Raw genomic sequence first — 24,300 nt, 5'->3', positions numbered from 1 at the left:
GTATGTTTGAGTTAACTTTTCCCCTCCCTTTGTTCCAACAACCCTTTATTTAGGTGTCTGATAAAACTCGGTACACTGTTTTGCAATTTGGGGTCCCTCACCAGCTTATGGCCCCCTAAAGCCATAGACACTTCTTTATTTTTATTTTTGACTCCCAGTGGCCAGTGCAGAGTTTGACATTCCACCCCAGTTCCAGCCCTCATGCTGTTCTTTCAATCAGTACTAATTTCCTTTCCCTCCCATATTTTTCTTTTCTTCTTTAATTCTGTATCTGTCCTCTGAGTTTTTAAATATAGAATGGATAAGCAGCAAGGTTCTAGTGTATAGCACAGGGAACTATAGTCAATATATAGCTCATATCCTGTGATAAACCATAGTGGAAAAGAATATGAAAAAAAAGAATGTGTGTGTATATATATATATATATATATATATATATATAACTGAATCACTTTGCTGTACAGTAGAAATTAACACAACATTGCAAATCAACTATACTTCAACAAAATAAATTTTAAAAATCCTCATCCTTTCGTTGACTGTTTGCTTCCCTCCTTGGTGGAGTGAAGGGAGAAGCATTGACTACTGTTTTTTGATCTTTCCTCCTCTGCCAAGTACCCTACACGTTATGGCTCCATTTATTCATGTCCCTGCATGCCTTCATCTCTTTCAATGAATCTTCCGTTCCCATCAGGGCGATGAAAACTGCCAACCACCTCTGTATTCTGAAGTCCAAGAGGCATTTTCATTCCTTATGTTGGACCACTCTGTAGCTTTTCGAAACTTGAGGCTCTTCTTAAATATTTCTGCTCCACTGACTTTGTTGACATTATCCTCTCATGATTCTTCCCCTGCCCCCTTACCATCCCTTCTCACTGTACTTCATAGCGGCCTTCCCTCTTCAGTTCGCCTAACTGTGAGCACAGCTCCATATTTGTTTCCATGACTGTTGTCTCACATGTGTTCACTGGGTATTCTCAGCCAATTCCTGAGCTCTCACCACCACTAGTTCATGTTGATTTACAAACCTCTAGCTCTAGTCCTGGCCTCTCTTCTGATCTGTACTGAAGGATTCTATAGCCTACTGAAAATTCTGATTTGAATGTTCAACAGACACCTCAAACTCAACAGGTCTAACAGGAAACTTGTCATTATTCACTCCAAATCCATTGATTTTTCACTATCATTTATTATCATGAATGACACCGTTATCAGCCTAATCATCAAACCAGAAGTAGAAGTCATCCAGAGACATTGTTCTTTCTTCATCCCACTCTCCCAGATAGTCACCAAATCTTGCTAATTTTGCCTTTCAATTTTTTTCTTAACTTTCTGTCTCTCAAATATATCTTCTTTAGACCACATCTGGCCTAGACTATTATAATAGCCTCCTCAATTTTTTCCTTGTCCCTTCTTAAATCTATCTACTACCCCACTGAAAATGAAACTCTAACATAGAACTGCTCTGTTTCAAAGCTTTCATTGGTTCACTGTGATCCTATAGGGCTAACCCTAGCTCTTGATTTGTTCAGTTCATTCATTCAGTAAATACTGAATTTAGTGCCTACCATATGATTGGTTCCAGTTCCTGGGCATACATGGGGAGAGGGGAGAAGAATGTACGTCTTCAAGAAACTGGTTGTGCATGAAGATATGATTATAAAAAAAGAGCATCATTTAGCTCTTCTGCTTCATCTCCTGTTATTCTATGCTTCAAAATTGCCACTGCAGTAACTTTGAAATGTTTGTAGATTTTATACTCACAACAGAATCTTTCGTTCCTTTTATATGCTTCTCTCTTGGCCTGAAATGCAGGCCCCACATTTAGTCACCTCACAGATGCACCTCTATCTTCTAACTCCTCTCCTGGATGTCATCTCCAGGAAGCATTTTTCGAGACCCTAGCTTGGGGCTCCATGCTCCACAGAATACTGGGTATACCCTAGTTTTGCCCTGTTACATTATATTTATTTATTTATTTATTTATTTATTATTTATTTATTTTTAACATCCTTATTGGAGTATAATTGCTTTACAATGGTGTGTTAGTTTCTGCTTTATAACAAAGTGAATCAGCTATACATATACATATATCCCCATATCTCCTCCTTCTTGTGTCTCCCTCCCACCCTCCCTATCCCACCCCTCTAGATGGTCACAAAGCACCGAGCTCATCTCCCTGTGTTATGCAGCTGCTTCCCACTGGCTATCTATTTTACATTTGGTAGTGTATATATGTCCATGCTACTCTCTCACTTCGTCCCAGCTTACCCTTCCCACTCCCCGTGTCCTGAAGTCCATTCTCTACGTCTGTGTCTTTATTCCTGTCCTGACCCTAGTGTCTTCAGAAACTTTTTTTTTTTTTTTTTAGATTCCATATATATGTGTTAGCATACGGTATTTGTTTTTCTCTTTCTGACTTGCCTCACTCTGTATGACACACTCTAGGTCCATCCACCTCACTACAAATAACTCAATTTTGTTCCTTTTTATGGCTGAGTAATATTCCATTGTACATATGTGCCACACCTTCTTTATCCATTCATCTGTTGATGGACACTTATGTTGCTTCCCTGTCCTGGCTAGTGTAGATAGTGCTGCAATGAACATTGTGGTACATGACTCTTTTTGAATTATGGTTTTCTCAGGGTATATGCCCAGTAGTGGTATTGCTGGGTCATATGGTAATTCTATTTTTACTTTTATAAGGAAGCTCCATACTGTTCTCCATAGTGGCTGTATCAATTTACATTCCCACCAACAGTGCAAGGGGTTCCCTTTTCTCCACACCCTCTCCAGCATTTATTGTTTGTAGATTTTTTGATGATGGCTATGCTAACTGGTATGAGGTGATACCTCATTGTAGTTTTGATTTGCATTTCTCTAATGATTAGTGATGTTGAGCATCCTTTCATGTGTTTGTTGCAATCTGTATATCTTCTTTGGAGAAATGTCTACTTAGGCCTTCTGCCCATTTTTGGATTGGGTTGTTTGTTTTTTTGATATTGAGCTGCATGAGCTGCTTGTAAATTTTGAAGATTAATCCTTTGTCAGTTGCTTCATTTGCAAATATTTTCTCCCATTCCGAGGGTTGTCTTTTAGTCTTGTTTATGGTTTCCTGTGCTGTACAAAAGCTTCTAATTGTCATTAGGTCCCATTTGTTTATTTGTCTTTTGATTTCCATTTCTCTAGGAGGTGTGTAAAAAAGGATCTTGCTGTGATTTATTTCATAGAGTATTCTGCCTATGTTTTCCTCTAAGAGTTTTTTAGTATCTGGCCTTACATTTAGGTCTTTAATCCATTTTGAGTTTAGTTTTTTGTATGCTGTTAGAAGTGTTCTAATTTCATTCTTTCACACGTAGCTGTCCAGTTTTCCCAGCACCACTTATTGAAGAGGCTGTCTTTTCTCCATTGTATGTTCTTGCCTCCTTTATCAAAAATAAGGTGACCATATGTGTGTGGGTTTATCTCTGGGCTTTCTATCCTGTTCCATTGATCTATATTTCTGTTTTTGTGCCAGTACCATACTGTCTTGATTACTGTAGCTTTGTAGTATAGTCTGAAGTCAGGGAGCCTGATTCCTCCAGCTCCGTTTTTCTTTCTCAAGATTGCTTTGACTATTCGGGGTCTTTTGTGTTTCCATACAGATTGTGAATTTTTGTTCTAGTTCTGTGAAAAATGCCACTGGTAGTTTGATAGGGATTGTATTGAATCTGTAGATTGCTTTGGGTAGTATAGTCATTTTCACAGTGTTGATTCTTGCAATCCAAGAACATGGTATATCTCTCCATCTGTTTGTATCATCTTTAATTTCTTTCATCATTGTCTTATAGTTTTCTGCAACAGGTCTTTTGTCTCCTTAGGTAGGTTTATTCCTAGGTATTTTATTCTTTTTGTTGCAGTGGTAAATAGGAGTGTTTCCTTAATTTCACTTTCAGATTTTTCATCATTAGTGTATAGGAATGCAAGAGATTTCTGTGCATTAATTTTGTATCCTGCTACTTTACCAAATTCATTGATTAGCTCTAGGAGTTTTCTGGTAGCATCTTTAGGATTCTCTATGTATAGTATCATGTCATCTGCAAACAGTGACAGCTTTACTTCTTCTTTTCCAATTTGGATTCCTTTTGTTTCTTTTTCTTCTCTGATTGCTGTCGCTAAAACTTCCAAAACTGCGTTGAATAATAGTGGTGAGAGTGGGCAAGCTTGTCTTGTTCCTGATCTTAGGGGAAATGGTTTCAGTTTTTCACCATTGCAAATGATGTTGGCTGTGGGTTTGTCATATATGACCTTTATTATGTTGAGGTAAGTTCCCTCTGTGCCTACTCTCTGGAGAGTTTTTATCATAAATGGGTGTTGAATTTTGTCAAAAGCTTTTTCTGCATCTATTGAGATGACCATATGGATTTTCTCCCTCAGTTTGTTAATATAGTTTGTCACATTGATTGATTTCTATATATTGAAGAATACTTGCATTCCTGGGATAAACCCCCCTTGATCATGGTGTATGGTCTTTTAATGTGCTGTTAGAGACTGTTTGCTAGTATTTTGTTGAGGATTTTTGTATCTATGTTCATCAGTGATATTGGCCTGTAGTTTTCTTTCTTTTTGACATCTTTGTCTGGTTTTGGTGGCATCATAGGATGAGTTTAGGAGTGTTCCTCTCTCTGCTATATTTTGGAGGAGTTTGAGAAGGATAGGTGTTAGCTCTTCTCTAAATGTTTGATAGAATTTGCCTGTGAAACCATCTGGTCCTGGGCTTTTGTTTGTTGGAAGATTTTTAATCACAGTCTCAATTTCAGTGCTTGGGATTTGTCTGTTTATATTTTCTATTTGTTCCTGGTTCAGTGTCAGAAGTTTGTGCTTTTCTAAGAATTTGTCCATTTCTTCCAGGTTGTCCATTTTATTGGCATCTAGTTGCTGGTAGTAGTCTCTCATGATCCTCTGTATTTCTGCAATGTCAGTTGTTACTTCTCCTTTTTCATTTCTAATTCTTTTGATTTGAGTCTTCTCCCTTCTTTTCTTGATGAGTCTGGCTAATGGTTTATCAATTTTGTTTATCTTCTCAAAGAACCAGCTTTTAGTTTTATTGATCTTTGCTATCATTTCCTTCATTTCTTTTTCATTTATTTCTGATCTGATCTTTATGATTTCTTTCCTTCTGCTAACTTTGGGGCTTCTTTGTTCTTCTTTCTCTAATTGTTTTAGGTGTAAGTTTAGGTTGTTTATTTGAGATGTTTCTTGTTTCTTGAGGTAGGATTATATTGCTATAAACTTCCCTCTTAGAACTGCTTTTGCTGCATCCCATAGATTTTGGGGCATTGTGTTTTCATTGTCATTTGTTTCTAGGTATTTTTTGATTTCCTCTTTGATTTCTTCAGTGATCTCTTGGTTATTTAGTAGTGTATTGTTTAGCCTCCATGTGTTTGTATTTTTTACAGATTTTTTGCTGTAATTGATATCTTGTCTCATAACGTGTGGTCTGAAAAGATACTTGATACGATTTCAATTTTTTTAAATTTACCAAGGCTTCATTTGTGACCCAAGATATGATCTATCCTGGAGAATGTTCTATGAGCACTTGAGAAGAAAGTGTATTCTGTTGTTTTTGGATGGAATGTTCTATAAATATCAATTAAATCCATCTTGTTTAATGTATCATTTAAAGCTTGGGTTTCCTTATTTATTTTCATTTTGGATGATCTGTCCGTTGGTGAAAGTGGAGTGTTAAAGTCCCCTACTATGATTGTGTTACTGTTGATTTCCCCTTTTATGGCTGTTAGCATTTGCCTTATGTACTGAGGTGCTCCTATGTTGGGTGTATAAATATTTACAATTGTTATACCTTCTTCTTGGATAGATCATTATATAGTGTCCTTCTTTGTGTCTTGTAATAGTCTTTATTTTAAAGTCTATTTTGTCTGATATGAGAATTGCTACTCCAGCTTTCTTTTGATTTCCATTTGCATGGAATATTTTTTTCCATCCCCTCACTTTTGGTCTGGATGTGTCTTAGGTCTGAAATGGGTCTCGCGTAGACAGCTATAAGGGTCTTGTTTTTGTATCCATTCAGCCAGTCTGTGTCTTTTGGTTGGAGCATTTAATCCATTTACATTTAAGGTAGCTATTGATATGTATGTTCCTATTCCCATTTTCTTAATTGTTTTGGGTTTGTTATTATAGGTCTTTTCCTTCTCTTGTGTTTCCTGCCTAGAGAAGTTCTTTTAGCATTTGTTGTAAAGATGGTTTGGTGGTGCTGAATTCTCTTAGCTTTTGCTTGTCTGTAAAGGTTTTAATTTCTCCATTGAATCTGAATGAGATCCTTGCTGGGTAGAGTCATCTTGGTTGTAGTTTTTTACTTTCATCACTTTAAATATGTCCTGCCACTCGCCTCTGGCTTGCAGAGTTTCTGCTGAAAGATCAGCTGTTAACCTTATGGGCATTCCCTTGTATGTTAATTGTTGTTTTCCCCTTGCTGCTTTTAATATTTTTTTTTGTATTTAATTTTTGATAGTTTGATTAATAGTGTCTTGGTGTGTTTCTCCTTTAATTTATCCTGTATGGGACTCTGCGCTTCCTTGGCTTGATTGACTATTTCCTTTCCCATATTAGGGAAGTTTTCAACTATAACCTCTTCAAATATTTTCTCAGTCCCTTTCTTTTTCTCTTCTTCTTCTGGGACCCCTATAATTCGAATGTGGGTGCATATAATGTTGTCCCAGAGGTCTCTGAGACTGTCCTCAATTCTTTTCGTTCTTTTTTCTTTATTCTGCTCTGCAGTAGTTATTTCCACTGTTTTATCTTCCAGGTCACTCATCCGTTCTTCTGCCTCAGTTATTCTGCTCTTGATTCCTTCTAGAGAATTTTTAATTTCATTTATTGTGTTTTTCATCGTTGCTTGGTTCCTCTTTAGTTCTTCTAGGTCCTTGTTAAACATTTCTTGTATTTTCTCCATTCTATTTCCAAGATTTTTGATCATGTTTGCTATCATTACTCTGAATTCTTTTTCAGGTAGATTGCCTATTTCCTCTTCATGTGTTTGGTCTGATGGGTTTTTACCTTGCTCATTCATCTGCTGTGTGTTTCTCTGTCTTCTCATTTTGCTTAACTTACTGTGTTTGGGGTCTCCTTTTCACAGGCTGCAGGTTCATAGTTCCCGTTGTTTTTGGTGTCTGACCCCAGTGGCTGAGGTTGGTTCAATGGGTTGTGTAGGCTTCCTGGTGGAGGGGACTGGTGCCTGTGTTCTGGTGGATGAGGCTGGATCTTGTCTTTCTGGTGGGCAGTACCGCATCTGGTGGTATATTTTGGGGTGCCTGTGATCTTATTATGATTTTATGCAGCCTCTCTGCTAATGGGTGGGGTTGTGTTCCTGTCTTGCTAGTTGTTTAGCATAGGGTGTCCAGCACTGTAGCTTGCTGGTCGTTGAGTGTAGCTGGGTCTTAGTGTTGAGATGGAAATCTCTGGGAGAGCTTTCACCATTTGATATTATGTGGAGCCGGGAGGTCTCTGGTGTACGAATGTCCTGAACTTGGCTCTCCCACCTCAGAGGCACAAGCCTGACACCCGTCTGGAGCACCAAGACCCTGTCAGCCACACGGCCAGGTAAGTGGGGAGTTCCTTGTCTTTTGGGAAGTCTGAGGTCTTTTGCCAGTGTTCAGTAGGTGTTCTGTGGGAGTTGTTCCACATTTAGATGTATTTCTGGTGTATTTGTGGGGAGGAAGGTGATCTTCGCGTCATACTCCTTCGCCATCTTGAAGGTCTCTCCCCAAAGGTGTTGCTTGTGGTGCCAACTCTCTGGTTCCACCCATTATGTTTAATTTATCCATTTTTGTGCCCACCTCCTACTCTGGGCTGTGAGAGCTAATTAAAATATAAGGACTCAACAAATATTTCTTGGATTTTTCCAAACTGGCTTAGAAAAGACATTCTAAAATGTTAATTTCACTTTCCTTTTTGAAATATCTCCTGCGGAGACTGTTGACAATTTTGAAGGAACACTTAAAAGGCAGCTTCACTGAATTTAGATCTTCACATTTCCAAATATTTCATTTGGCTCCAAATGAAATATTTATGAAGAAAAAGATGCTATACATAACTTACATTATTAATTACTAAAAAAATGGTATTTAGGATCCCCCCAAATTACTAAACTAAGTATTCCACATATTTCCGTTTTCATTCAGATTTTCATGGCCTTCCTTAGATTCAACATTTCCAGAAGTTTTATGCCTCAGTTTGACTTATCAGCCATTCTGTTTATTAATGTGGTTGTTCATAATTGTCAAAACAGGAAAACTACAACTAAGGATGATGTGGGTCTTTAGCTAGTATATTAAAGCAATGAGTCATAGAACTTAGAACTGGCTAAGTTTGAAGTTCAGTTCTGCCATTTTAAATTATTTGACATTGCAAAAATAACTACATATTTTAAGAAGAGTCTCCATTTTATCATCTGCAAAATAGAAATAATGTTATCTGTCTCAAAGGATAGTTCTGTGGATTTAATGCCATGGAGCATATGAAACAGTCTGGCACATTATCTATCATATAGTAGGTGCAGGGTAGTCATTCACTCACTCTTACTCAGGCATTTAAATATAATGTAAATTATGAATAACCCACTGTAAAGGTGGGCACTGGGAATGGGCATTGTAAGAATCAGGAACAGAACGCGCAGAGGTAGTAAAGTATGATGATTTGTAGTGTATTCAGTCAGTGCTCTTGGGGAGAGAATCTAGAGAACAGGGTGACTTGAGGGTGGGAGGTGGAAAAGTTAATTAGAAAAGCTTAGTGTACAGAGGATCCAGCTCATGAATGTTGAATGCAAGACTAAGAGGCAAGGCGATCAGTAAGGAATTGTTAAATCTGTCTAACTAGGGGAGTGTCATGGTCATATCTGTATCTAGAAAGATCACTCTGGCAACTAGAGTGGTGTTTAGGATGGAGGTGGCAGAGATATTGATACATGAAACAGGAAGACCAGTAGGAAGATGATTGTGATAGTCCAAGTCAGAGCGCTATGTTTGAATGGCAGATAGCAGGAGAGAATGGATTTCTGAAGCAAAGTATATAAGGGGAGGGAGGAGAAGTAAAGGATCACACTGAGGTTTACAGGGAAGACAGGAGAAGGATAAAGTTGTCAAGAGAAGTGGATGAATATGAAAACAAAGGAGATTGACAGGATGCGGAGATGGTGGTGATGTTGGTCTTGGTGGTGGAGATGGTTGAATAGGGTAGAGGAGGAATTTGGGAAAAGTCTTATCACAGGCATGATTTGGGAGACTGTATGATTCACTTGCATGTGGACCATGAGAAGAGGAAATTTGAGAGAGTGATGATGGCTTTCATTTGGGATACTTTGATTTTGAAAAGCCTATGGGATTTCCTAGAGAAATTGATTATGTGGTTGAAAATAATAACATAAAATATGCACGTTATAATGAACACTCATTCCAGTGGTTTCTAGGCTTGTTTTTAACCACACACATATACCCAGTAAAATTTTTTGACTACGTACCTCCCTATTAATGTATGTACCTGAATTATTTATGCATATTACCTTCACTAGCTAATATCACAGCTCCTCAGTGCTCAGTGTTCCCTTAGGGCAAGGATCAGCATTAATAATTGTATATGTAAATCCATATTTTAATTAGTCCTCTTGATCATCTCAAATTGTTTTGGCCAATTCTTTTGGGGTTTTTTCGATGATAATTTTAATTTGTCAATGACTTTTTTTTTTTTTTTTTACTTTTGGGTTTATTTATTTATTTATTTATGGCTGTGTTGGGTCTTCGTTTCTGTGCGAGGGCTTCTTCTAGCTGCGGCAAGTGGGGCCACTCTTCATCGCGGTGCACGGGCCTCTCATTATCGCGGCCTCTCTTGTTGTGGAGCACAGGCTCCAGACGCGCAGGCTCAGTAATTGTGGCTCACGGGCCTAGTTGCTCCGCGGCATGTGGGATCTTCCCAGACCAGGGCTCGAACCCATGTCCCCTGCATTGGCAGGCAGATTCTCAACCACTGCGCCACCAGGGAAGCCCTGTCAATGACTTTTTAAAAATTGAAGTATAGTTAATTTACAATGTTGTGTTAGTTCCAAGTGTACAGTAAAGTGATTCAGTTATACATATATATATATTCACATATATATATTCTTTTTCAGATTTTTTTCCATTATAGGTTATTACAAGATATTGAGTATAGTTCCCTGTGCTATACACAGGGAACTATATAGGTTCCTTGTTGTTTACCTATTTTATGTATAGTAGTGTGTATATGTTAATCCCATACTCCTAATTTATCCCTCCACCATGCTGCTATCCCCTTTGGTAACCATAAGTTTGTTTTCTGTGTCTGTGAGGTTATTTCTGTTTTGTAAGTAAGTTCATTTGTGTCATCTTTTTAGATTCCACATATAAGTGATATCATATGATATTTATCTTTCTCCTTCTGATTTACTTAATACGATAATCTCTGTGTCCATCCATGTTACTGCAAATGTCATTATTTCATTCTTTTTTATGGTAATATATTCCATTATATATATATATATATATATATATATATATGTCAGTATATACATATATACACATATATGTGTGTGTATATACAGTGTGTGTATGTATGTGTATATATATATACACACATACAACATCTTCTTTATCCATTCATCTGTCAATGGACATTTGGGTTGTGTCCATGCCTTGGCTATCATAAATAGTGCTACTGTGAACGTTGGGATGCATGTATCTTTTCAAATTAGAGTTTTCTGGACAATTCTTGAAAAATATGATTTGATCCTTATTGTTTTGGTTTGGCATTGTGATGTGGCTGGTCCTCTGCTGTTTTCTTGCTCACATTGGGTTGAATTATTGTCATTAACGTCATCCACAGATTATTTTTAAGCCTCTTACTTATTTTGTGAGAGTTGGTTTAGTTAAAATCAGATAACATAATTGTAAACAGCATATCACTAGGCACAGATAAATGCCAGGGCATCACAAGACACTGAAAGTGAAGGAAAGATGGAGCCCAGCTTCTTCATGCTGTAGGGCTCGCATTCTTCATTCCAGTATCATTGGTGACTTGTGACTGTCTGATATTTGGGCTGACATTGAAAGTAGATAATAAACACGTCACTAGAAGTTCTGATATTTTTTCCTGCTTCTGTGCCCTGATTAGTAAATACTAATTGGAGTTCATTGAACTTTTGCATTGAGCTGGACACTGAGTTAAGCATTTTAATTCGTGAAATCTTTTCTTTGACCAAATAGGATTCATAGAGTAAGATCAGGAAATAAACAAAAACAAAGACAAATAAAAAAACTTAATTCTTCTCTCACTCTGTTTAAACTTACTTTTATCGGGTTTCCTCTGGCATTTGGATGAAAGTTAAGGCAAGTCCATGATTTTTCCAAATTATGTTCAACAATTTTCTATTCACCTCTACTTCTCACATATAGTCGCAGTTCAGTAGTTAAAGTTTCCAGTTCAGTGTGTTACAAAATAAATCAAATTTCATTTAAAGTGGAAACTTAATTTTCCTCCAGTTTCTCCTGTCTTTTCCCAATGATTTTGTCCTGTCTCCTCCTTCTTGCTAACCTTCATCTTGATGTCTTCAAGGTGCGGGATTTGGTGAAGGATGGAGAGATAGGAGGTAGCAAGAATCTTCCTTGACTAGTACTTTTTTGACAGCTGTGCATCAGTTCTCTGTGGGCTTAGCAGGCGTTTAGTTCCAACCTTTTTAACTTACAACATTTGGTGGGTATGTTTGGAGCTTTCCTTCTTCCCTGAGATCTCTCACTTGTGATTCTGTTGATGAAGGAAAATACACGTCTTTTCCACTGCTTGCTGACCACTCATTCCTTGGACCTTTGATCAATGTCAGGCCAATACCACTTTCCCCTTACTGGTGTCACCTGAAAAAAAAAAATGCACAACCTAAAAGTTGAGAATCATGTTTTATTTGGCAGACAAAACTGAGGACTTGAGCGGGGACACAGCCCCTCAGAGAGCTCTGAGAGATTGCTCCAAAGAGGTAAGGGAGGAACCAGGTTATATAAGAATTTTTGCAACAAAGAACAGGTGGTTGGAACTTCGAAAGATGACTGATTACCAAAGAAAACCAGATACCTCAAGTTAATGAATTTGACTTGAGGGATCTCAAGGTGCAAGAGCCTGGGCTCATTGGAATCATTCCTTTGATATGCACCTTAGCTGTCTAGGGCCAGTATCCTGTGCTCTCCCATCCTGAGTCCCTCAGGGCGCACCTTCGGTTGAGGGGGCCGTAGTGGCTTGATGGCCGCAACATCCTTTGTTTACTAACGTGGCAGACAGCATTTTTCATTCACACTGGCGTGCCCTTTCCCTCCACTTTAGCTTTCTCTTGCATGTGGCCCACCTCAGATCCATGAGGGAAACATTCCTTTTACACAGGAGCTCAGCACTTACTTCCCAATTTGCAGCCTCTACTCCGCCGCCAGGTTTCAGCCCTCTGTAGAATTCCCTCTTTAGAATTCTTTTTTTAGATTTCTGCCGTGTGAGTCAGACACCAATCTGCCATATTCCTCCAAGCTTGTGGGACATTTATCGTGTTCTTTGTGGGGTCTTGTTGAAGCTTGAGGTGCAGGGCCACGCCCCTGACTCTCCCCTGGAGCTGTGTGCGGGCGGGCAGGGGGATTCACAGCAGGCAGGCCGTTCTCCCTCAGACTCCACTGCTGATCCTGCCTTCTCACTCTATGTTGTCCTGTGCGTGAGAGGTTAAGAATCTCAAAAAGTGCCTTTTGGCTCCCTTTTTTATATGTCCTGTATAGTGGTCAGGCACCCCTCTTTAGAATATAATAGCTATTGTCTTGGTCTTGGCTCAAACCTAGACTAAAATAATTGTATTTGAAGTCCTATTTAATTCTTATCTAGGAGGTACCCTAGGAGGTACTTATCCTCCTGTTACTGCCTGAATTTTACAGATGAGGAAACTGAGGCAAAGGGGTTTATTAATGTGCTCAAGGTCACCCAGCTTTGTAGGTTTGTATCTCCTGGGAGATGTCTTATCTGGAAGCCTGGATGAGCTCCTCAGGTTGACCCAGGCTTAGGATGCAGGCACTGTGGGTGATCTCAGATCGGGTCATCAGCCTCAGGGCCCCAGGGATGGGGACAGAGCAAGCATCCCCTTCCACTCTCTGGCCCGAATGTGAGCTACAGCCCAGCAATCCCTGTAGAAAACTCCAGAGGAGAAGCTGGTGACACTGCTACTGGAAGGCACTTCTCTCCTGTCTCCTGCGTGCTCCTCGGATGTAAATAATTTACAATTAGAGAATGTGCTCTGTGTGGGATGAACCCATTCCCTTAATGACTCTGCAGGCGTATATGTAGCACGGTTCAGCCGACGTGCTCTCCGTGCTTCAGCCCACGTCCGCAGCTCCACGCCGACCAGAGCCCCTCACAGCAGCCGGCCTGTGACTAATGGAAGGTCACAGTCAGGTCAAGGACGGTGCTCGGAAATAGAACCAGCCTCTCTTTCACAGGCTCTAAAACCCAGTGGCAGGATGTTCCCTTTATGAATGTGGGGAAAGCAACAGTTCTGAAATGCATGGTGGTGAATATCCAGGGCTGTCTCTGGGATATGGGGATGGAGAGATGTGGCCGTGAGCGTGGGAGCTTTTATTTGAAATGTATTTATTGTCTGTTTGTTTGTTGATTTTGAAGGGAGGGGGCAAGTGCTCAATCAGTCATAGTGGGGAGTGAATTGGGTTCTCCAAATGTTAATAAAAACAAGGAGAAGGAATCTAAAAAAATGATACAAAAGAACTTATATACAAAGCAGAAATAGACCCACAGACATAGAAAACAAACTTATGCTTACCAAAGGGGAAGGGGGGTGGGATAAATCAGGAGGTTTTGATTAACATATAACACTGCTATATATAAAATAGATAACCAACAAGGACCTCTTGTATAGCACAGGGAACGGAACTACACTCAATATTTTGTAATAACCTATAAGGGGAAGGAATCTGAAAAAAATAGATATACATGTAAGTGTAACTGAATCACTTTGCTGTACACCTGAAACTAACACAACATTGTAAATCAACTATACTTGAAAAACAAGATAAAAAACAAACAAAACAAAAGGAGATGGATGAGTGACCTTTCCAGGTGGTGTCACAGAGCAGAAAAGGTTCGTTTGAGCCCTGTCTTGCCCAGTGAAAATAGAATACCATCCATATGTGTAATTTTAAAGTTTTAGCAGCCACATTAAAACAATTAAAAAGAAACAGGTGAAACGCATTTTAATAATATATTGTATTTACTCCAGTACATCCAAAATAGTACTATTTCAACATGTAACCAATATAAAATATCAGTGAGATACTTTACATCCTGTTCCTCTAAGTGTTTGAGATCTGGTGGGTGTGTATTTCATACTTACAGCACGTCTCGATTTGGACGAGCCATATTTCAAGTGCTCAATAGCCACACGTGGTCAGTGGCTCCCAACGTGGACAGCACAGCCTCCAATTCTAACTCTGCCATTTGCCAGCTTGTGATGTTGGGCCGGTTACTTATCCTTTCCGGGCCTTAGTGTCCCCTCCCCCCACATGTAAATGGGGACCATAACCTCTCCATATTGCAGCAAGGTCACATGTGTAAAACAGCACATAGTAAATGCTCAGTTAATTGACTGGCGATTCCTTCCTCATACTGACTGCATCGCAACTAAACTGTAAGCTCCCTGCAGGAGACTGAAATACAACTTGGCCTCTGACTATATCGAAATGCAAACCGTTGCTGACCCTCTCTTTCCTTTCCTTCCACTGACATTTCTTTTTCCCTGAAGCTCTGCATTGCTCACTCCTTCACTTTCTTCAGGTCGCCTCTCAAAGGTGACTTCTTCAGAGCAGCTTTTCCTCAACACCTTGTATGTAAAGCAGCAGCCGCACTCTCAATCTCGTCTTATCTGCTTTGGTTTTCTTTAGAGCACTGCTCACCATCACACGTATAGTTACTGCTCATTTGTTTACTTCTCCCAACCCAACAGAAAAGAAGCCCTGCTCACTGTTTAATTTCCAACTAAACATGTTAATGGATGAATGAGTGAATTTATTGAACATCTACAGTGCTTTGCCCTTGGTGGATAGCACGGAAATGAAATATACAGTCCTTGCTTGATGAGGGATTCAGAGGGAGATACAGGTGCTTGAAGGCCCTACATGGGTCCTAAAATCTCACTAAAGCCTCTGCCACCTGGGTGCTACTCTGGGCACACACTCCATCACTCTGCCCTCTCCCACCCCCAAGACTTATTGTATGGTACTTGCTCTGCTGAAATTCCCTTTTGCTCATCTCTACTCACCAAAACCTTACATGCTATGAAGGCCCCGCTCAAATACCACCTCTTGTAAGGATCCTTTCCAGGTCTCTTGGTTGGAAAATTATCTCTGGCCTCTATTCTTCCACGGGACATTTTTCTTTGCTTATAGTATTTATGACAGCCTATTTCATACTAGAATTCCTCAGGCCTCGGTGTGACTTCTCCACAATATTTTGAATCTCTAGAGGGCAGGATCTAATTTCAGCTGGGTGGGGTGAGGGTGGGGATGTAGTGGAAACTATACCCTTAATGAGATATACATGGGTTAGATTCTTGAATACTTAGGACCTGCAAGCTTGGGAAAGTTGTTTAATGTCTTCAAGTTCCAGTGTGCTCATCTGTTAAATGGGAGAGCTGTACCCACCTCGGGGAAGAAACCTTTGTTAACATCTAGTCTGAATTGGATGCTTTGGCTACTGCCAAGAGAACAGACATTTTTCTTTTTTTTTTTTTTTTTTTTTTTTTAATGTTTACTTATTTATTTATTTATTTATGGCTGCTTTGGGTCTTCGTTTCTGTGCAAGGGCTTTCTCTAGTTGTGGCAAGTGGGGGCCACTCTTCATCGCAGTGCGCGGGCCCTTTCATTATCGCGGCCTCTCATTACGGAGCACAGGCTCCAGACGCGCAGGCTCAGTAGCTGTGGCTCACGGGCCTGGTTGCTCCACAGCACGTGGGATCTTCCCAGGCCAGGGCTCGAACCCATGTCCCCTGCATTGACAGGCAGATTCTCAACCACTGCACCACCAGGGAAGCCCGAGAACAGACATTTTTCGATACAAGTACACAATAGATGCTCCATAAATATCAGTCATGGGACCCTTATATTAACCCAAGTCTCCAGTACAGTTGGTGCTAATTTGGGCTTGTTTACAGAATGGGAATCACTGTGTCTGTCATGATATGACAATATTTAGGTAACATACATACTAATCCTTGCTCTTGCCCAACAAAATGTCCATTTCTATTCAAATGCACCTCATAGAAACTTCCATGTTCATTTTTAGTGTTCTGTGGATTATTGTGATTTTCTGAGCCAACAGAGATATATTCAGACTTCTTCCGTGAAGCACTCATGTGTACTTGCTGAGATGTAGATTGTATCGTAGACCCCAACTACAAAGGAGGTTCAGACACAGCTACTGACCCGTCTTGGCCCACTGCCCGGCCGAGACAGTGTGGCAGCATGAAAACCAGGAGCTGGAAGACAGGAGTCTAGCCCAGTCAGCCACTCAGGTCCTGATCTTGTGGTAAGAAGGAGTTGGATTAGAGCAGGATTTAACTTCTGCACCACTGACATTTTAGGTCCAGTAGTCTTTGTCGTGGGGGGAGGGGCCATCCCGTGCACTGTAGGATGTGCGGCAGCCTCCCTGGCCTCTACCCACTGGATGCCACTAGCATCCCCTCCGCTGTGACAAGCAAAGATGTCCCTTAGGTGGCGAAATGGCTGCCAGAATGAAAGCACTGGATTCCATCTTTCAAATTTCAGCAAATTCTAGGACTCGGGGCTGAGGTCTTACTCTCTGACACACAGACACACAGACACACACACACACGCTGCTGTTCCATGTCTAGCCTTGTTTCACTTTTGCAAGCTGCAGTGTTCCGAATCCTGTTTCCCTGCAAACAGTCTAACAGCCGGGCATTCTCTCCTAGGCTCCCACCCTGCACCCACTTACAGCAGAAGCCACGCAGAAGGGCTGGATGGGTGACACGCTGTGATTTCAGTGTGCTGTAGCTCCCCGCCGGGATCTCTGAACAATCGCCTCCACCCCCTGCTTGCCACTTAGATGGGCTCCGGCAGACAGTTTTGGCAGCTGGAGCTGTTACATTTCTGCACTCCACATGTATGTCTTTGTTTTAGGCTCTGAACAAAACCTGAGGCCACAGCTTCTCCCAGCCCACTCCTCTGCTCACATGCCTTTTTCCTTTGCCCCTGACACCTGGGGCCTGCAGCGCCAAGTAGATTTTTGTAGCTACTCATAATAAAATGGTGCAGTCGGACCACAGAGAGAAATCGCCAATTGGGTCGGAAATTCACATCTCTCTTTTTTTTGATTTTCTCTCTTTCTTAGCTTGACTTTCTTCCCATTTTCAGCTGGAAGAGTAGACAAGTAAGGGATCATAATTCTTCATGTTTCTACGTGGTTTTCCACTCAACAAATTGGTTTTGTCCTCGCCATGTTTTTTTTTTTTTTTAATTTATTTTGGCTGTGTTGGGTTTTCGTTGCTGTGTGCGGGCGTTCTCTAGTTGCAGCGAGCGGGGGCTACTCTTCGTTGTGGTGTGTGGGCTTCTTATTGTCATGGCTTGTTGCAGAGCACAGGCTCTAGGCACACGGGATTCAGTAGTTGTGGCACACAGGCTCAGTAGTTGTGGCACACGGGCTTAGTTGCTCCGCAGCATGTGGGATCTTCCCAGGCCAGGGGTCGAACCCATGTCCCCTGCATTGGCAGGCAGATTCTTAACCACTGTGCCACCAGGGAAGCCCCTCACCATGTTTTTAAATGTTAGACATAAAAATCTGAGATCTAGACAGAGGCCATGGCTGTCCAGAGTCACACAGCCAGCAGTATATAGAAACAGTCTTTTAAAGATTCTTGCCAGTTAAAGACTCACAGCCCCATGAGCAAAATGGACACAAACAAATAAGTACAATAAAAGATAGTAAGTACTAACATACAGTTATATAAAGGAGCAACGAGAGCTGAAAGAAAGGAACAACTAACAATTTTTGAGAGGAATAGAAAAGGGAAATGACCTTTGAGGACCTGACCTCAAGTGGCTACTGAAGGATGAACAGGATCTGGCGGGGCAGTGGGGCCAGTAGGAGCAAAGACGATCCCAGCAGGGACTGGGTGGGCATCACCAGCATCAAGATTTGTCATCATCTGTGTCCTCATCATCACTGATGCCACTTATTGAGCACTTCCTGAAAACGTCAGGTGCTTCATGGGACACTTGACATGAATGGTGTCATTTCATTCTCATGCTAGTTCTGGGTGTAGGTGCTATTGTTAACTACATTTTACAGACCAGGAAACTGAGGCCCAGAGAAGTGAAATCACTTGCCTGAAATAATACAGTTTATAATTGATGGAACCTGCATTCCCAGCTACCTTTCAGTGTAGAGTAAGATAAGCTCTTCTAGATTAAGTGGGGTGGTGGACACAGACAGCACAGTGTTAAACTAGCAAGTAGAATGATGTTGTGATGATAAAAACAAAACTCGTAAATTTTCCAAGGAGCCCCTACTTAAGCTCTCCCTTAGTCTTAAGCATTTCTCCAACATGGCACCCCTGTGCTGTGCTACCACCGAAAAAAGAGGCGGGCGAGACCCCACTTGTTCCTTGGCTTTTAGTTCCCCTTCTGAGTACGAGAGAACCTCGAGGCTCAAAGTCACTGATGGGTGGATCCTCTAGTTACATTTCCTTGGGGTGAAGGAGACAGTCCACTAAGCGTTGTAGAAGTGCATTCAAATGAGCTCCATAAACTCTCCATCTGTAAGGTATTCAACCTGGATGGTCGTGATCATGATGCATCCCAAGACTTTTTGTACTCACCTGATGATGCAAAAGCGAAGCCTATGTTCAGTTGGTGCATGTCTGTGGGAGAGGAGGAGAGAAAGGGATTCTCGTTCACCGAGTCCCTGCTGTGAGATTCAGGTTGTTTGTGAAGATAGCAGGTGGGATGGATACTGGAGTTCTATCTCCAAGTTCCTTCCTGGCTGTAAGAGACTCTGTTTCTGCATTCATTCATTTCACTCTTTCAACACTTATGCCTTGAATACCTACGATGTGCCAGGTGCCAAGATACAGGCGCTTAAGCCCGTCCTCTGTTTTACGGATGAGGAAACTGCATCCCTAAGAGATTCAGCAGTTTGTATGTGTTCATGCATGTTCACAGAACATGTGAACGACAAAGCAGGAATGCAAGCCCAGATGTCCATAGATGCCATGCTCTTAACCAGAAACTGCACTGATTTTTGTAACCCTGACACACTCTACTGATGTAAAGGATTATGATGATGTGTTAAGAGCATTTTAAAAAATTTTCCTTTGTCTCTCTCTCTCTTCCTTTTATTTTGCTTCACCCTCCCCCCTTTCCTCTCTCCCTCTTTTGTTTCCTCTTTCTTTCTCTTTTTTATTCTTTTCTTCATAGGACTCCACAGAATGGAGCAAGAATGAGAGGAAAAAGGCCGGCAGAAAAGCATGAACTGGAGGTTTGTTGAGCTCCTCTACTTCCTGTTTGTATGGGGCCGTATCTCAGTGCAGCCCTCCCACCAGGAACCAGCTGGGACAGACCAACATGTCTCCAAGGAATTTGATTGGCTTATTTCAGACAGGGGGCCTTTCCACCACTCCAGGAGCTACCTATCCTTTGTGGAAAGACACCGTCAAGGATTTACAACCAGATATAAAATATACAGGTAAGAGCTGGGCTAAGCTTGCCTTTGCTTTTCATTCACTGAGTGCTTTTGGGGGTCACACATTGGCATGGGCCTTGCTATATGGAGGAGTGTCTGGGCCAAGGCTGTTATGCACTTTTTCATTATTAATTTATCTATTTATTTATTCATTTATCCATCTATTTAATTTATTACATTGTGCAAGAGATTAGCAATGGTGAGAATAGCTAATATTTTTTGAGTACTTACTACTGTGTGCTGGGCATGGTACTTAGTACTTTGTACACTATCTCATTGAACCTTACAATAACATCAGAGATAGCATCTATTTGTTTTCTCCACTTTATAGAAGGGGTAACTGGGCTTCTGCTAGGTGAAATAACTTGTCCAAAGTCACACAGTCTGTGAGTGGTGGGACTGGGATTCAAGCCCTGGTTTATCTGCATCCATAGTCACAGACAGTATTTTTAGTCAGTTACATCAGGTGTAGGCTGTGTTGTTTTGCAGATGCTATTAATATAGCAAATATCCTACCCAAACATATTCACACATTTGGAAACAAGTAGGGACACTCAGTGAAAACCTCTTTCTTGAGCAAGTCTGAGCTGGTCTTTGGCCTTTTGGAATCCTACTCATCCCAAAAGGACTTAGCCCCAAATTCTTCCTCTTTGAGAGTCTAAGAAACCATCTTGGACTCTCCCCACTCCACTTGATCACCCTCTCTTTGATATTTCCACAGCTCTCTACACTTATACCTCTTTAGTTGTCAACCATTTGGAGAAATACCATTCTTGTATTTCTCTTTCACCTGGAAACTCTGTGAGGCCAGGACTTATATATATTTCATTTCTGGATCCCCAGAGTGATTTTTGTTCTGCCTTGTATCATAAGGACACGAAAAATGTGCACTTAAATAAATTGGAGAATGCAAAAAACTCTCTAGAGCTCTCTCTAAGACAGCTTAAGCTTTGTCTTAAGGTCAAGGAACACTTCTGGGCCAACTGGAATAGGAGACGAGGAAGCATGGTGGAGGAAAAAATCCTAACCTGCAACTGGGAAGCCGTGAATTCAGGTCTTACATCTTCTATGTATTTGACATGAAAATGTGCATATCTCCTTTGCACATTGTGTGGCATTGTGGACTAGGGATGGATGATTCATGAATTTGCTACCAGCTGCAGATGCCTGTGATTCTGTGCTGAATAGTCAAATCCGAGTTTGAAAGTTGGCCCTTATACAAAGGAAAGTTTGCATCTGCTTCTGTGTTCATATTTCACCTATGCTTTTCCTTGGATTCCACTGCTAAAACAAAAGTTTGCAGTCATCCCACAAGCTGATTTCTAAGATCCTTTCTAGCTCTAAAATTAAATATAAGATTTAACCAAGGTCACATAATTAATTAAATGATGGAGTTTAATCCAGAAGTCAGGCCCCTGGTCATCTAGTTATTCCTTCCTTCCTTTATTTAATCCTCAAATAATTATTAAGCACCAGCTAGAGGCCCAGCACTGTGTTTAAGGCAGATGACACGATGTCGAGTAAAACAAACATGGTCCTTGCTCTCATAGCAGTACATTAATTAAACACACACACACACACACACACACACACACACACACAGTATAAGTGCTACAAAAGAGAAAGTGCAGGATAGGCATAATTGGAAGATCATAAACATTGATTTGGGACCTATTGTGTGAAAGATTAGGTGGGGCTCCTGTTGTAATCTTCACCTGGACACACATGCAAATAGGTACCCAGAGATTTGTGTGCTCATCTAGGCCAGGTTCAGACCAGAGCAAAAGCCAACAAGGATGTGCTCTCCAGGACTGTTGTCAATTGACGTTTTCTCTTCACTACTTTGTTGAAACACTAAAGCATGTCCACAGGTGATTCGAAGTGTGTCTTCCTGTGTGCTAACATGGACATAGCACATTAGAAAATTGACATTTGCATCATGAAAGAAAGTCTTTACTACCAGCATGTGCCATATTATCTGAGGCTACAGAGCCAGCCTTTCTGAAATGTCCTAGACCTCAAGCTTCGGCCAGTCCCCCCAACCCTAGAATCCAGGCTAGAGCCCAGGGTGATCGGGAGCTTCAGAAACTGGGAGGGAGTCTGCTCTCCTCACTTAAGTGGGTTAAGGCCATCTCCGTCCTCATTCATATGCAGGCAGAGGCTGCCTTCAGCTCATAGAGTCGTGGTGGGGAGTTTGCGCCACTGGCAATGATGAGAACCTTTCAAATTAAATCCCAGCAGAAGTCCTCTCTCCTGTTGCTTTGCACGCTGAGCAATAAACTGTGCACAAACAGTAGTCTGGGTGCACGAGGTTCGTGCCCTGCCACTCCTAAGTCTGAGCTGACATGTGGAGGCTGGGGGAGTTTTCTGAACTTGAATCTGCCTGGGTACAGGGACAGCATCCTTGATCCTGGAGGCAGAGAGCCAGGGTGGCTCAATCCGCCCACCTCCCCGCTGTGTGATTTAGGCCAAGTAATGGGACTTCTCTGAGCTCCTGTTTTCTCATCTGTGGAAGGGGAATGTTCGCTAAGATGGTCTCCAAGGTCCTCTCCTTCTCTGAAAGTCTATGATTCCACGAAATATTGTCATTTGGAAATACAGCATGGGATATCGGAGAGGACTCTGGACTTGGAGTCTGCAGACTCAGGTTTTGTTTATTTCGGAGCTGCTTACTAGCTTTCTCATCCTGGGCAAATGTATTCATGCATCATTCACTCAAGCGTACATCCAGTGCTTTAGAATTTAACACCAGTCATGTACTGTAAGCCGTGCTATGATTCGGTAATATAGAGATGACCAAAAGAAAACAACAAAGCTCGCACACATACACACACACACACACACACACACACACCCCACCACCTGCAAGGTCCATCCCCTCTTTCACCAAGCTCAGAGGTGGGAGTGGAAGATGGAGGGAAAAAAGAGTGAATAAACAAACAATTATCATTCCACAGAGAGGTATGAATAAGTAACCGCTCAGATACTCAATATTCTCCTCTGTAGAAAGGGACAGTGATGTCTGTCCCACCTACAAGGTCAAATGAGATTAACTTGGTGTGAGATGCTTTGTAAAATTTAAATTTTCTTATATCTGGAAAATTTTTTTCATTAAGGTTCGAAATCATTCTAATAAAATCATTTAGTTTCACTTTCTGGTAAGCCCATACATATATTAGTCGCTAAATAGTCTGTGAGGGAAATACTAGTATTGTCCATATTACGAATGAGAAAATTCAGGCATCAAGAGGTGAAGGAAATTGTCCACATCACACATCTGGGATGTGGCAGAGCTAGGAATAAAAGCAGGCCTCTGAGATTCCACAATGTGAGCCCTTATTAACTCTATGTTGTCATAACCCTCTATTAGTTCTTAGTTACCTAGTGTATGACCAAATACCCAGAGACTTCCGCTGACCATGGACAAGTTGCAACCTCTCTGTGACTTAGTTTTCTCATCTGTAAAATGGAGATAATGTTAAATGCCTTGTGTAGCTGTGGCAAGAAATAATTTAGCTATCAATCATGGAGAGCTTGGAATTTTGCAGGAGCTGTTCCTTCCTTGACCTCAGACAGCTGATGGTATTGCTGGAAATGATTTCTTTTCTTCTCGTGGTATTTTAAAATTCAGTTTGATCCAAAGAGTGTTTCCTGTGTTCCCACTGCCTTTTTGTGTTTTATTTTTCTGTTTCTCTTTTCCTGACTTTGAGATCATCAGTAGTTGCTGTAAATTTGGCAGTTATTTCAGAGGTGGATTTAAAAGGAGAATTGTGGTACCCTTTGTAAGCTTTGGTTTTGGAGAGTCAGGCAGGGGAGAGGGGCACTGATAATGGTGGTCACTATGCCACAAGACGTGGTTTCATATTGAGTGGTTTTCCCTACAGGTTTCAGAGCAAGTGGTTTGTGGCTTATGGTGCACCTTCCTTTGAGCCTTAAATAAGTACCTAAAAGTTGAATGTAAATCAAATCTTGGTAAACCCGGTCTGATTGCCTAACCATCTTGCACATTTATCAGAGTTGCATAAATCTTTGTTCTAATCCACCATCTTGATGGTTCCTTCGTGTGTTTCACAAAAATATCTTTAGTAGGTTTTGTGGCAAAGATACTTCTCTAAGTGAATGGGGCTGGGGCTGGGTGGAAGGTTCTGCTGAGATGAATGAGATGTGGTCCTTGTCCAGAAATCATTCAGGAGTATATATTGGAAATGCTGGAGAGGGTGTGGAGAAAAGGGAACCCTCTTGCACTGTTGGTGCGAATGTAAATTGATACAGCCACTATGGAGAACAGTATGGAGTTTCCTTAAAAAACTAAAAATAGAACTACCATATGACTCAGCAATCCCACTACTGGGCATATACCCTGAGAAAGCCGTAATTCAAAAAGAGTCATGTACCACAATGTTCATTGCAGCACTATTTACAATAGCCAGGACATGGAGGCAACCTAAGTGTCCATCGACAGATGAATGGATAAAGAAGATGTGTCACATATATACAATGGAATAT

At 41.0% G+C, this 24,300-nt stretch overlaps 1 protein-coding gene and 1 long non-coding RNA gene across 6 annotated transcripts in view; both read left to right on the top strand.

Annotated features, from left to right (window-relative positions):
* LOC309633452 overlaps positions 1–24,300 on the top strand; it is a 589,090-nt gene that overhangs the window by 68,421 nt on the left and 496,369 nt on the right. The gene's annotated exons all lie outside the window — the stretch shown is intronic.
* BRINP1 (BMP/retinoic acid inducible neural specific 1) overlaps positions 1–24,300 on the top strand; it is a 504,031-nt gene that overhangs the window by 359,113 nt on the left and 120,618 nt on the right. For all 5 annotated transcript variants that reach the window (XM_082402242.1, XM_082402245.1, XM_082402243.1 and 2 more), the window contains one exon: positions 19,530–19,797. In XM_082402242.1, the coding sequence (XP_082258368.1) occupies positions 19,580–19,797 (218 nt within the window). In that variant the 5' untranslated portion in view covers positions 19,530–19,579. The remainder of the gene's footprint in view (positions 1–19,529; positions 19,798–24,300) is intronic.

Source organism: Balaenoptera borealis (assembly GCF_965194805.1).
Source record: "Balaenoptera borealis genome assembly, chromosome: 8".
In the NCBI taxonomy this organism is placed as follows: Eukaryota; Metazoa; Chordata; class Mammalia; order Artiodactyla; family Balaenopteridae; genus Balaenoptera; species Balaenoptera borealis.
The sequence above is the reverse complement of the archived record's forward strand: the minus strand, read 5'-3'. Positions and strand labels throughout refer to the sequence as shown.